The 15,042-nt window shown below is 36.5% G+C and overlaps 1 protein-coding gene across 3 annotated transcripts in view; it reads right to left on the bottom strand.

The window, feature by feature from the left end:
• The window catches only part of ANK3 (ankyrin 3), a 366,464-nt gene that overhangs the window by 52,006 nt on the left and 299,416 nt on the right, over positions 1–15,042 (bottom strand). For 2 of the 3 annotated variants that reach the window (XM_070470691.1, XM_070470692.1), the window contains exons 29-36: positions 10,922–11,133; positions 9,134–9,341; positions 7,989–8,085; positions 7,137–7,365; positions 6,395–6,520; positions 5,522–5,644; positions 5,058–5,084; positions 3,911–3,992 (exon numbers count right to left, since the gene is read on the bottom strand). In XM_070470691.1, coding sequence (XP_070326792.1) covers positions 3,911–3,992; positions 5,058–5,084; positions 5,522–5,644; positions 6,395–6,520; positions 7,137–7,365; positions 7,989–8,085; positions 9,134–9,341; positions 10,922–11,133 — 1,104 coding nt within the window. The remainder of the gene's footprint in view (positions 1–3,910; positions 3,993–5,057; positions 5,085–5,521; positions 5,645–6,394; positions 6,521–7,136; positions 7,366–7,988; positions 8,086–9,133; positions 9,342–10,921; positions 11,134–15,042) is intronic. The other variant, XM_070470693.1, reaches the window with a different exon arrangement.

Below are 15,042 nucleotides of genomic sequence, written 5' to 3' on the forward strand. Positions count from 1 at the left end.
TGGTTTTGAAATATCAGTAGCCTTTCTGTTTTGCCTGTATAGGTACATATTTGTTCTGCACAACCATATAACTCTCATTTCAGTAATTTCTAATGTTCCCTCTCCTTGAACCTCTCAGTGATACAGATGCCACCTACTCAGAGCCATATCAATGTGCATAGCTATACATTAAATGTCTAAAACTCTTATTTTAGAAAACCACTCAAGCCTATTTCATGCAGAATCCAAAATAACTTTTAAGTGACAGGCAACTGATGTGCAAACTGTGAAGCCACTGGATTTTAAATTTGCATCTTCCATGCACAATTCGGTTATGCTTCACACCCATAAAAAGCCAATAAGAGCAAGAAATTTTCTGAGTCAGAATTTTAAAAGAAAAAAAAACAAAGAAAAGGAATGTTTGCATTGATCTTTTCCATGCAGTATATTCCTTTTGGTGAAGAAAAAAAGAAACATAATATGAAATGATTTTAGAATGCATGTGTACACACACATACACACACACACAAAGGGGGAAAAAAACCAGAAATATGGTTCATGGTTACCATAAGCAAGCAAAGCAACTGAAAACATTTTCTCATGCGCGATATATCATGGCAAACGAGCCAAAGAAGTAATACAGTTTTTATGCCATATTATGCACAATGTACAAACTTTAAAAATACTTTCACAAGAGCATTTAGAAAGAAGAGTACACTTTTTCCATGAGATGTGAAGTCTTGGTACCTTTTGAGATTTTTATGAAAACATTTAATACTGCATATGAAAAAATCCCTCTGCAACAGAATGTATCCACGTCTGGTTTGTCTTTATTATGGACAAAAAAGCACATAGTTTATCTCAGATATTTTTCAGAATCCATTATACTTCTAATTCTCAAAAGGTATCATGGGGGAAATTTAAAAAGCACAGTCATATTTTTAACACCCCAGATTTAAGTATCTACAGTGGGATACAGAATATATCTGTATATTTGTTTAATCAATAACAGAGGGGCCAATTCTGGTGCCTTCCCAGAATATTCATGGGACTCATGGACACCCCAAACACTGGAGAAGCCATGAGGCAGACCTACCACTAGGCAAGATGGATTTAATACCAGCATCTTCTGGCAATGGGACAAGAAACATACAGATGAAGTCCACATACTCGCTGGGGGATGGCAAGCACACACCGAGTCCTCTCTATTTCTACAGTTCTAAGACACAAGCCAAGCTGGTCACAGAGGTTTGGAATGCCTGCCAAGGGTTAAGTTCTATGTCAAAGTTGAGTACAGTCTTGCTCCCAGAAAGCACTATTTCAGAATAGGAGTGAAACTCGAAGAGGAGATGAGGCTCTGCTTCATCTTTACGCTCCTCTTCATGCTGTGCTCCTGCCACTGCTACCATCCAGGCCTTGGATTAGCAGCTACTCCCACAAGGGTGAAGATTTTCATTCCTAGTGTACATTTAAATTCACACATTCAGAACACATCCTTTTCTAGGCTTACATATTATTCTAAAGAGAAGTGGAAGAACTAAGGAAAAACTCACCCATTCATTACCCCTCCTAGTCATAATTCTCAATATTATGTTGTTTAATTCTTTTGGGAACACCACACTGCAAATGGAAGGTTTAGGGATTCCTTCAACTCAGTGAATTGGGCTCAGTTCAATGCCTCAAGGAAGGACTTATTTTTATAACTACCAGAAACTGGCAGAGCATCTCTGTTTTACCACTCAAGTCTGGCTCCACTAAGCAGAGAAGTCTTCTGAACCACATCTATGGTTTTATGCTTTGCACAAAGCAGCCCATTTACTGATTAGTTACATATTTTATGCTTTGATGATACATATTTCGTGATACCCTTTATAACAAAGGCCTTCCCTGGTGGCTCAGATGGTAAAGAATCTGCCTACAATGTGGGAGACCTGGGTTCAATCCCTGGGTTGGGAAGATCCCCTAGAGAAGGAAACGGCTACCCACTCCAGTATTCTGGCCTGGAGAATTCCATGGACAGAGGAGCCTGGCAGGAGGTCCAAAGAGTTGGACACAACTGAGCGACTTTCACTCTTCACTTATAACAAAGGGAATTCTGGATGTCAAGCACTGAATCACACCAGAATCTTTTTTTTTTTAAGAGGTTGGGTGGGTTGGGTAGGTGGAAAGGACAGGGAACTATGGGAAAAGTTGCCTTCACTTTCTCTTCTAATACCAATTTAGGGGTCATAACATTTCCCTAGTTTTTCTTTTAGTCCTTTCTTACTCCTTCCCATTCTTCTGTCCACCATTATGCTCCCTCTCATAAAACAGAGAAGAGAATCCTTTTCCTTCTATCAAAAGTCAAGGAAGACAAACTATATATACCTTCATGAAGTTAACTGAAAAGTAGCAGCCATTTCAGAAGTGGGAAAAATTCAATTGACGTTAGCACACGCACCTGACCTTACAACTCATATATTCCCCAAATAAACACCTTAGGGCACAAAAATCAGATAGGAGCCTGTCCAGAGGTACCTGACTTTAAGTAGCTGGAGCCTGTCCAGAGCTTAAGGACATGGCCTGGGAGTCCCAAACAGCCATGCCACGAAAGCCCAAGCTTTCAGGCAAAGTAGTATCTCAAGGAAAACTTCTATCCAGGAAATTTATACATACATCTAGTTAAACACACACATCTTCCCTGCTTTATAGTACTGAGAGTTAATTTCAGCCCTTATGGTTTTGGAAAGATTTAGAGAGTTATACTAGAGGAAAAAAGAGATCTGGAAGAACATTCATGAGTGTGGTTGGGTTTCCTTTCTTTTATGCTCCCTGTTTTGTGTCTGAATGTAAGAGCTCTCCAGGGGATAGATTCCAGAAGATTATGCTAAGACCACCTGAATGAAGTAGTGGAGTAGTTTCCTGCTGCATATTTAATATGTTATGTTGGCCCACAGAAACAAGAATTCAGGAAAGATGGGAAAAAACAGTTGTGGTTCTTAACTGGTAAATAAATTTCCAATCCTCCTTGAACTCAAGTAACTGTGAGTAACGGGAAGCAGCCAGAAATGATTCACTAATTTAAAAATAATGTTTGCATAAATCCTCCTCTGATGGTTAAAGTGGCACCATGCCACATCAGTCAAACATACTCTTAGTTCCTGTTGGTGGAGAGGCTTATCATGAGGGCCGTGATCACTGGAGGTGATAACCATGAGGCAGAAGGAAGACAAAGAGAGAAAAAGAATGAATATGACTGGACGAATCTATGCCTTGGTACTTGCAAGCTAGTTAACAGTGAACCAAAACATTTACTGAGAGAAGAAAAGGGTTTAACTGGTCTAGTAAAGCCCAACCTTAGAGTTGATATTTAATAAAGAGCAGAGGGAGGGAGGGAGGGAGAAAGAGTGGGAGGAAGTAGAAATCAGTAAACAAATGCTACCTCAGGAAGGCAGGAAAATCTAATTCCTGCCAACTGGGAAAAAAAGAATCAGAACTAAGCTAGAATGACCTACCTAATATTAAGACAAATGAAATAATTACCAGAGTTACTTTATCATCTTTTATACTATCCGACAAGTATGAAAATGTTTTCTCTTTTTAGCATGGACTTAAACCAATCTTGGTATAGTATTATCTCCTAACATAGTTAGCAACCAAAGTGAAATCAGGGTTTTCAAAGTCAAGTGATAGATGTTTCTAATTCTGGAAAAAAAAAAAAAAGCTAATGGCTTAAAAAAAACTTTTAAAGCTATGATCTGGGGCTTTTTGTACCTTGTATCTCCAACTATGTACAAAATATCACTTAGATCTCATGATAAAATTTTCCTGTAGGCAGTGTTCTTTTGCCATTGAGTTTTCTTTCACATGATATCAAAATTCTTTTTGTATAGAAAAAATGTCTCTTCTTACAAAAATCCACGTAGATTAGTAAATGTGTTAGGAAACTCACTCATTCCAGGCTCAGTCAAGTAGCTGTAGCGCTTACGTAAAGCTAACGATGCAAAACTCTGTCGTCTATCCGTTTTCTCGGTCTGGAAAAGAAAAAGGAGAGAATGATTATGTTCTAGTTCCTTGTGACATTTTCATCATTTTGAAATATTCTGTACAATGGCATGTCGATATCTTGTTTATCCTTATTTTTCTTCTTAACAGATTTTCTTAGGGAAATATTAGTTCCCTACTGTGATTCTACAGCCCCACCCCAGTATCTTAACCAAATAACTATCACTTAGCAAAATATAAGAGCACCAACACAGCAGACTACAGGGAACTACAAATAAAAGACAAGCGTTACAGAGACTTTTGATGCTGAGCAGTAAATTCTCCCAAATGTGTTCATACTGAAAGCACATACATCAAGATGTACACTCACTCTTTGTGAGTACACTCAAGAAAAAAGGACCACAAAGTTTATCATTCCGATTACTGCTATTGTTTCTGTATGTTCATAGGCATAAAACGTAGATGAGGAGATTACAAACAGGTTAATGGCTTTATTGAAATAATGTTACTGAATCTTAAAGCTGCTGATTCTATTTAATATTACTGAGGTGTGAGTTTTAAAAATCCAATGATCATATAACTTGGAGAAATATTAGGAGATAACTTATGAAACTTAATTGAACAATTATACTCTTAAAAATGGCCAAGATAAATGTCTTTTAATAGAATATCAAATATTTATCAATAGCCATTGAGCACATATTTTATAGTACATAAAACATATAAAATGTCATATTATTATCACCATCTTTGACTTAAAAGTTATACAGTAGATACTAGGTGAAAATACACACAAATGTATATTTATACATGCCAGTCTATCACATTTAAAAATGCTAAACTAAAAAACTTCAGTTTCTCTTTTTAAGTCATTGGCCAGATTTTAATTTTGTTAAATGTACTGAAGTACTCTTCTGTATATGTGGAAGAGTAAATTATTCTTTAAAAAAAAAAATGTATCCTTTACCTCATTTAAGCTAAGATCTGCAAAAATATAGCACGTTTCCCACACTTCAGCCCTCTGCACCTTCTTTTATACAGATTCTGTTTCTAGTCTATCTCTGACAGAGTAAAAGCAGAAGTGTTCATATTACCTCATCATCTTGATCTGACTCTGCCTCCTTTTGGTCCCAAGATGCATTGCAGAGACAAGGAATATTATAATGGACAGCAGGGAAAAGAATATCAGGATATGAAAAGGACTGAATAGGGAGCACAAAAGGCAAGCTGCTTTAGAAAGCAAAGTAAACCAAAAGAAGCCAACAAAAAATATCAAGTGCTACACATCCATGGCAAATTAATGTGTGACATTATTTGAAAGCAAAAAAAAAAATCTATGAACTACCAGCAGAAGCAATAAACAGAGGACTCCATTATACAAACCATAAGAATTTGACACCACAGTCACAAGACTTAGTCAATCTACACAAAGAGACTAATACAACTTGAGTTTCAAGAGCTTTAATCATGTTACAAAGCATTCCTTAATTGCACACCAAGGGCCTACTTCTTCAAGACCAGGGAAAGAAAGTTAAAATAAACCAGTATTAAAAGATACCTTTTTATGTGCTGGCAGAGTGATGTTTAAGTTGCAAACAGCTGTTTGAGGCAGTCCTTTTGTTGTCTTTGGTTCTTTCAGAAAAGACAGACGGCCACAGGGCTCTTGGCTGGTGTCTCTAATCTAGAAGAATTAAGGTAGTTGACAGTTACATAAAGAGACTTTCCTGAGGATTCCTGTCTGTGTAAGAGTTAAGCATGTTTGTTTTATGGGCCTTTGAGAGGCAGGAAAAGTAAAGGGAAAAGGTGATATCAATCTCATGTCAGCCAATGTAGTCACATTTAAACTTGGAAAGATTTAGAATGCCCAATCAATAGTCTAAACATAGGAATGTTGTATTGGCTTGTCTCATCCTGACAATCCAATAGTCTGAGCTGTATTCATTTTCTTCCTGTCCAATAATTTTTTTTTCAAAGCCTCAGTTTTAACAACAGTAACAGAAGCAAATAATAATAAAACAATTGCCCTACATCTTTTGGTTCTCTGAGGAGGAAGACAGTCTCTCCAGAATGTCCTGGGCTCGACCAGAAATAAAGATGAAACAAATACTCAATCTGGATTTCATCAATTATTTGATTACTGAGCATTCCAGATACGATGCGTGTTATTGCTCTAGATTGCTTGGGCTTACAAACATTTGTCTAAATATAAATGATCACTTAACTGTTTAAAAGGCAGAAACTCTTTTTACTAATTCTACAGTTTTTCCTGGCTCAGAAGTACACTCACATAGAACTAGGACAAAATTCTGATCTCATTCCTATGAATTGAAGTTTGGTGGGATGTTTTAAACAGAATAAATCATTAGAATCTTCTTTAATCTTTAAGATTATTTTTAAAAAATCCACAGAATCTCTCTTAAAGGTGATTTACCTTGATGGAAAATGGCAGTCTATTTTCTTTGAAAGCATAAAAATTAAAAACAAGTTGCTGTCCTCCTTTGGTAAGTGGGGCCAAGTTTCCATAACAATCAACATAAATAGGTTTTCCTTCAAGAACCTTTTAGAGTAAAAGAAATACATAATTTAATGTTAATTTAAATTGAGAGAGCTCTGAGATTTTAAGTCAATATAACATTAAGATTGATATGTTTCTATGTCACATTTGTCTTCTGATTGGGCAGTTACATCTATTTACCACAAAAATAATTATTGGTTCATTGTGATTGGAAACTGTAACATGGACATGCAAAAGACAGAATTATAGACTTATTCTCCCAATTTTAAACATATTTGAGAATGTACCTGACATCAATCACTTCTCCATAGAGTCTGAAAGTTGTTTTGGACTCTTGGATACTTATCTGATTACTGGTTTGAAAAGTGGAAAATCATGGTGATGTGTATAGACAGTGACAATTATAATAACTCAGGTAGCCACAGGAAAATTGTGATCATGACCTAGATTCCTTGGTGGTGCATTTTAACCAACTAAAATAGTCTCAAAGATACTTAAAATTATTTAAGAGTGAATCTGTATCAATCTTTGAAAATGAAAACTAAAATTAACAAGGAACTTGAAATTTATAGTACATGCTATATTATGACCTCAAAATAAAAAAGAAAACTCCATATCTGGAGAATGTAATAGAATGAACTTGCTGAAAACAAGGTACCTCAATATCTTTGCTTCTTGCAACTTCCTCAAAATTCTCTTGCTGCTCTAAAGTTTTATCCACTTTATCATCTGTCATGCAGAAACATCGCAGAGAGGATTCTACAGGATCATTCATTTTGGCAAAAACAACAAACTTGGCCATATACGGAACACATATTAATTCTCTGTACAGCTGTGTGGCTAGCCCTACAGTTTCTAAAACTTGATGGCAGTCTGCAAGCCAAAATCTGAGGAAGACAAAGACAAAACAGTAACGAAAGTATAAAAATGAGATTTCAAAGCCAAATCTTAAAAAATTTACCATTTTAAAAAAGCAGAGTATATACAGGAACTAAACCAAAACACTACTTGTTCATTCAAACAAACAGCAAAGATGTTTACTGTGTTTATCAAACAAAGAAACCCTACGTTTATTATTGTTATGATTTTGCTAAGAAAATGAATGCTAAGGAATTTTTTCCTCTATTTTCCTTTCCATAAAACTCTCCTTCCCATCTTGTTTATACATACCCATAATAAACCTTCCTTTCTACTCCTGTTTAAGAATTTATTACTTCACCTTGGAAGGAACAAGAATTTTATGGTAGAAAATGGGAGAGAAAGGAAATCCTATTAGTTTTTATGAATTGCTAAGAATTTCTACTGGAAGAAGCAAGTTTACCATCTTACAGCTTCCTGTGAGGGCTGGATAATATGACATCCAAGTGAATTTAAAATTTCTGTAGTTAGGCCCAACTTTACCATCAACATTTTAAAGAATAATCATACTGGTATTAAGCACATTTTTTTACTTTCCAAAAGGTAATAAAAAACAATTCCTAGTGCTTTTTGAAAGCCTTTACGTCCATACCTGGCTGAAACATTGGTTGTAAAAGAGACACAATCCTTGATAAATGTCAAAGGAGTAGTTCCTGTGATGTCTTCCCACTGAGCAGGCGATGTGCCCCCTGAGAGAACAGCAGCAGATATATGGACTTTATTATAGACATGCTCCTTGTAAAATTTTTATCATCATCCTGTTCTTTCTGTATAGCCAGTAACTTGTAAAACTTGAACACTTTCAATTAATGATATGCACTAAAGGTGGTTTTCCTCTCTACTTTCCTTTTACCAGCTTATAGTGATCTTCTTGTAAGATAATATTACATTAGAAAAAAAAAAAAAAACTTTTCTATTTGTCTAGATACTAATGAATGGCTTAAACTTGGGGCACACAACTTCATTTTAAGCTACAATCTACAAGTGCAAAGATCTGTTGCTTCAGGTAGACAATATGATTTTTTAAAATACAACAATGGCAAGAACTATCAGAAAGTTAAGAGGGAGTCCATTTTATACTGCCTGAATCATTTAATTTTCCAGGCTAAAAGGGGAACCAGTCATTAAAATTATTCTTTAGAAAAAAACAAATGAGAAAACCTATCTTAACCTTGGACTTTAAGTTAAACATCATCTTAGGTTAATCAGATGATACGTTAGCTCTGGATTCTGGGAGCTTATCACAAAAGGTGCCTATCACCTAAACCTGCATGTTTAGTCTCTTGGATCACATTTGTGAGCAGAGTAGGTAAAAAGAATTATGTATTCACTGGGCTCTTACTCTTGGTGCTCTGTGGGAGCCTGTTTTCCCCAGAGTCCATCCAATTTCCTATAGCCTACAGGGTGTTTCTAGGTCAGTAACCTAAGTCACGGAGAGATTACTAGATGCTCCAGTAAATTCAGTAATACCTCAGTCACCTTTAAAAAGCACTATTATTAACACTAAACTTAAAAGCAGGAAAAATGGTATCACTGAATTTTAACTGTCATGCTATCAGCATCTTCAAGAAATAATTACAGGGATAACAGAGATGAGGTGATGGACAAGTAAAATGTATTTTTTTTCCTACTTTATTTATAATGTTGGTAGGGATGTTTAAAGGTTTTCTGTCTTTGTACAGAATCATTACAAGTGCTATGGCAAAAACAGCAAGAACAGCAACAACTTAACCAAACCTGTAATGCTACAGAGAAGGCGCAGATTGGGTGTGGTATCTCCCTTGTATCCATTGGAGACACCTTCTCCTGAGGCTGGGGGCACTGGAATGGTCATTGTGATAGGCTTATGGAATTTCCTTCTTCTTGGTTCCACAGTGACAATTGGGCTAAATGTTGCTTTGTTTCCAAGGATCTTTTTCACAATTTCATCTGGAACAGGCTGGGCCTAGAGACAAGAGAGAGGACCTTAAATGAAGTTGGACATTTTTCTCTTATCAGAAAGTTGACTTTTTAGTTGAGGAGGAAAAGACCAAAAACAACCACCAAAAAATGTCTTACTTCTGCTGTTAACATTCTTGTGTATGCCTTGTGATGGCCATATGTATGGATTTCTGGTAGTTATATATCTAAGAGTAAGAGCCAAATTGCTATTTGAGATACACATATGACCACCATTACAACATAACCGCCACACTGTTTTCCAAAATGTTGGTTGCAGGACCATTTCTAATTCTCACCAGCAGCTGTGAGTGGTCTATTTGTTCCGCGTATTTGCGGACACTTGGTATTGTCCGTCTTTTTTTAATGGTAGTTTTACTGAGTGAAGTTTAGCATATTTTAATGTTTATTGATATTTGGAAATGGAAGAGACTATAACCCCCCAGAACTTTTGTTATTTTAAAGAAAACTTATTAAAAATTTATGGGGCAAAAAACGTCTCTCTTATTCATCCTTTCTGTTTCAGGAAAGAATGAATCAAATACAACACTGTAGTAGGAACTAATAGCTCGAGTATATCCCCAACAGAACACAGGCCTGGCATGAAAGAGAGAGGGAATCGGATCTCAGAGCAGAGAAACATCTTGGTCTAATCCAAAGGACAACAGACATTGAGTCTAGTATATTTTATATCTATGCAGGGCATTTAGTAAAATACTACAAAGGCAACTTATACTCATGTAAAAATGGATGTTTCCAGAGTTAAGTAACAAAAAGGCATACGAGATTTCAATGGATGTTAATTCTAGTCTAACAACCCTAATTTCTTCTTTTTTTTTGTTTCTTTGCTATTTGGTAAAATATTCAATATGGGGAGACAGTTGAAGGGAACTTCATACTACTGAAATATAAGGTAGTCTCTTTAGCTCCAAATGTTTACTGAACTCAGTCAAATTATTAATTACTATATTAAGTAACAAAACAAAGTTATTTCAGGTTATTTTCCTTATTCAGTAAGAAAAAAAAAGTTCTGGCTAGGTTCTAACAGAAATGAATAAACGCAAGAAAGACCATTCTTGCCAAGATTTTCAGCCAGCTTTCCAAACCAAAACAGGTTCCAACTGGTTGGATAAAACCCAGCATTTATGACTTGCTTGAACTAAAATTTGAAAGCTTGCAAGTTTCACTATTACTGATTTTTGTGATGTGGCATATTATAAACCAAGTGAAATATGGTTTGTTTCTTTAATGGTATATGGGCTCTTTGGTGCTTTGTGGCTCCACATTACTGAGACCAATAATCTATGATTAAAAAAAAACTTTCATTTTTTTTTTAAATCATACAAACAAAAAAAGATGTTTCAAGTGATACATCTAACAGAAAACCCCTAAAATATGTACCTATTTTGATAAGCCACTTAGCTAACTTTATACTTTTTATTTAAAATAGACTGATGAGTCCCCCAATGGCCCAATGCTTCAGTTAGCAATATATCATTAGGATCAGTCATGACAGCAGTTTTCAGAGCAGAACATGCTCACACGCTCTCTCTGTGTACCAAGGAGAAAACTTTCTGTGAACATTACCTGGAGGCCTACTCGAATTCTTTTGGTTAAAGCACCCTCTGGGAAAGAAGCTTGGACAAGGGGCACAGTGGTGCTGCTCAGAATTCCACCTTCAGGACCAATCTGATTGCTTTCCTGCTTAATCCGTGAAACCACTGCAAAATACTGGGGGAAATCCTTAGTGATAATCCTGCAGATGCGCTTTTTCCCTAACTCCTCCAGGCTGTCAAGTTCTGAAAAGAAAAAATGAATGAAAAAGCCATGAGAATAAGCTTATCTACACAATGCCTTGAGACAAACTGGTGTGTAATTCTGACAGGTAAAATTATTTAGATTCGGTAGTCAAGACAGAGCTTTATGATATAGAGAAAAACTATAGTGACCCTAAAATAATACTAAGCTTTGCAAAAATATTTTATAAAGCTATTCACATGCAGTATTTGTAGAAAAATATTTCTATTAAAGAGGAATAAACATTTTCAAAAACTGGCCTTTTGCCACAAATGGAAAAATGTCTACTCTTCAAGAAGAGATACATTAAGTCTGTAATTATTTATAATAATGCCCTCAACTGCCCAAAGAATGAGTCATAAAATAGAAGGGCCTCACAAGAAAGTAAGTACCTCACTATGTGTGAAAGACTGGAACTTTATTTGAAAATCTCTTTAAAATATTTTTAAATATTTGTTTTGATGTGGAGTATTTTTCAAGTCTTTATTGAATTCATTACAATATTCCTTCTGTTTTATGTTTTCTTCTTCTGGCTGCAAGCATGTGAGATCTTTGCCTGACCAGGGGCTGAACCCACACATCCTACACTGGAAGGTGGATTCTTAATCACTGGAATGCCAGGGACGTCCCTAAAATATTTTTAAATTACCCAAATTATCTGTATCATCACCACTATCTGTCTACTCATCAATGGCCTTCATCCATCAAGCTCAATTTACCTACAAGTGGACACATCTTCTTCCCTCTGTCCACCTGCAAACCTGCTTCTTGTCCTGTAGTCCTAACTCTGGTAGATGCTTTGTTTTACACCTTGCCCAGTCCTCCAGTCTGCTAGCTTTGACTGACTTTCCTTTGTACTTCATATCCAAAGATCAAAGTCCAGTTGGTTCTGTTTTGGAAGTGGTGTACTCTCCTGTCATCCCTTTGGTTCAGACCCTGTTTCAACCAGCTCTCTGACTCTTTGTGATTCCATGGACTGTAGTCCACTGGGCTCCTCTGCCCATGGAATTTTCCAGGCAAGAATACTGGAGTGGGTTGCCATTTTCTACTTCAGGGGATTTTCCCAACCCAGGGATTGAACTCGCGTCTCTTGCATCTCCTGCACTGGCAGGTGGATTCTTTATCCCTTAGTGCCACCTGGGAAACCCACGTTACTGATACCACCCCTTAACCATCTCCCTGTCCTCGCCTCCCCTTACTCCAGTCCACTTCCTACAGTGAAGCCAACTGGATTTCTTTCAAAAGCCCAACTTTATGCAGAATTCTGATAGGTTTAATGAAAATAAATGATTTCAAACAACATACAAAATAATATTTGAGACTAAGAAGAGTAGAAAAGTATTTTAGAAAAGATTTGTAAGGGGAAATTTATAAAATTTGCAAACTTAGAAATATCACAATAAAAGAGTTATATAAAGAGACATGAAATATGTATAAGAAATACATAAGAATAGACAAGCAGGTCAGGGAGACAAAATAGATTCAAGAAATAGATTTAGCTTCATATATGTGTATACACACACACACACATATACATATATAGTATATATGTAAGTCCATATATATCTACTTTTATATATCTATCATGTTTTTAGTATATTTAAATCAAAGTCATATATTTAAACTTTAATTCAGTCAGGAAAAGATGGTTTATTTAAAAGATGATGTTGATATAACTGAAAATCTATTTGGAAGAACGAAGCTAAAGCTCAATCACTGTATCTTACCATATGTTAATAAAAATTCCCTTTGGATAAGAGACTTAATTACTTAAAAATTAAAATATCACCAAAAAAAAAAAAAATCAAGAGAGTATCTTTTAGCCTTGGATAGGAGAAACTTTCATATTCAAAACTAGACACTCATACCTATGGCTAATTCATTTTCTGAATCATATTCATTGATATATGACAGAAACCAATAAAATATTGTAAAGCAATTATCCTCCAATTAAAAATACATTAAAAAAAATGGACACTCAGAGGCCTAAAAGGCAGTTTTATAAAATTTAAATAACATTTATTTCCTAAAAAAATTTCTTTTAATTGGGACAGAGTTGCAACTCTATGTTAGTTTTTGCTTTAGTTAGTTCTAACTTTCTGTTAGTTTTGCTGCACAACAAAGTGAATCAGCTATATTATACACATACCTCCTCCCGTGTGGACCGCCTTCCCATCCCAGTCATCTAGGCGACAGCAGAACACTGAGCTAAGCTCCTTGTAAAAGGCAGTTTGACTATATAAACATGTAAAGCTTTCTATGGCAAAAATAGTAAACGAACGACAAAAGGGAGGCTGGGAAAGGTAATAGCCACACGTAACAAATGAAGAACCAATATGCTCAATACTAATGGCAGCTACAAGTTGTTAACAAGATGACAGAGAAACTAGCACAAACTGGTAAAACGTTACAAACAGGTGATTCACAGAAAACGGCCAATAAGCATATTAAACTATTCAATCTTGGTAATTTACGTGGACATACCAATTCAAACATAGTTCAACCTCCTGCTACACCCACCTCCAGGTAATATTAAAAACCAATAATATCAAGAGAAAATTGGGGGAAAACAGATGCTTTCAGTTATTGCTGGCGGGTGTGAATAGCAGTAATCTATTGATAGTGTAATTGGGCATCTTCTATTCAACATGAAAACACATCTCTCCCTGGACCCAACAATCCTATTTTCTGACATTCTCTTATAAAGTGGAAATGAAAGTGAAGTCGCTCAGTCATGTCCGACTCTTTGTGACCTCATGGACTGTAGCCTACCAGGCTCCTCCATCCATGGGATTTTCCAGGCAAGAATACTGGAGTGGGTTGCCATTTCCTTCTCCAGGAGATCTTTCCAACCCAGGGATTGAACCCAGGTCTCTCACATTATAGGCAGACGCTTTACCAGCTGAGCCACCAGGCACAGGCAAAACAGCATTGCTTGAATGACTAAAGCTTGAAAGAGCCTGTGTGCCCATCAGTAAGGGCACTGTTTGATAAGTCAGTTCATCCACACTCTCATTCCCACAGCAAGTGAATAGGAGGATTCGGATCCATCCATCTACCAAGTATTTACTGAGGTCACACTGTGTGCTGGCACTGGTCTAGTCACCAGGGGTACGGCAGAGAGCAAACTAAAGTCACGGCCCCAGGGAGATTACAGTCTAATGGGTGGAGGATCAGGAAACACCTCTCTAAGGAGGTGACGTTAGAGGTGAGCTGTGAGGGAAGGAGGGAGCCAGAGAGGTAGTGCTTGACATGTGTAAAGTGAGGAAGAAAAGAAGATGCTGAGCAACATGCATAGTATGATCCTTTCTAGAGGAAAAGTATAATCTATGTTGGTATACTTTCATAAGAGAAATTTGCAGAAGAAACCTTCTACGCTGTTAGCACTGGTAACTGGAGTTGGAGGTGAAGTGAGGAGAGGCTGGGGAATAAGAGAGTGTTACCTTCGGGTTTACATGCTGGGGTGGTTTTAATTGCTATAAAATAAAGGGGAGAACCCTACACTTTGGGGAGGGGACTGGTTTTGTTTTGTTGTTTGCTACTCACAGAAACCTCCTTTCACTTCCCCTGACACCTACACTACATGCCTACCATTGCTCCACTGAGAACGTGTCCATCTCCTTTATTAGACTCTGGGCTGAGATTATGGCTATTCTACACAGAAATGTGTAGAAAGGTAAAACAGCTGGTTAGGTAATTGGATCAGTGACATATTCTCATTTTACAGATTAACTACTACCAAGTTAACTTTTACCTAGGAGAGAAACAGGGTCAACCCAGATCAAAGACAGAACTGAAGTCTTGATCCAGTGTTTGTTTTTTTAACCATCTCCTTCCCCTCTGCTCTGTCAAAACCTAAATACTGAGTCTCTAGTGAAGAAAAAGAAAACAAAGGTAAATAAAAATAATAA

The sequence above is a fragment of the Odocoileus virginianus genome, chromosome 7 (assembly GCF_023699985.2).
Source record: "Odocoileus virginianus isolate 20LAN1187 ecotype Illinois chromosome 7, Ovbor_1.2, whole genome shotgun sequence".
Classification (NCBI taxonomy): Eukaryota; Metazoa; Chordata; class Mammalia; order Artiodactyla; family Cervidae; genus Odocoileus; species Odocoileus virginianus.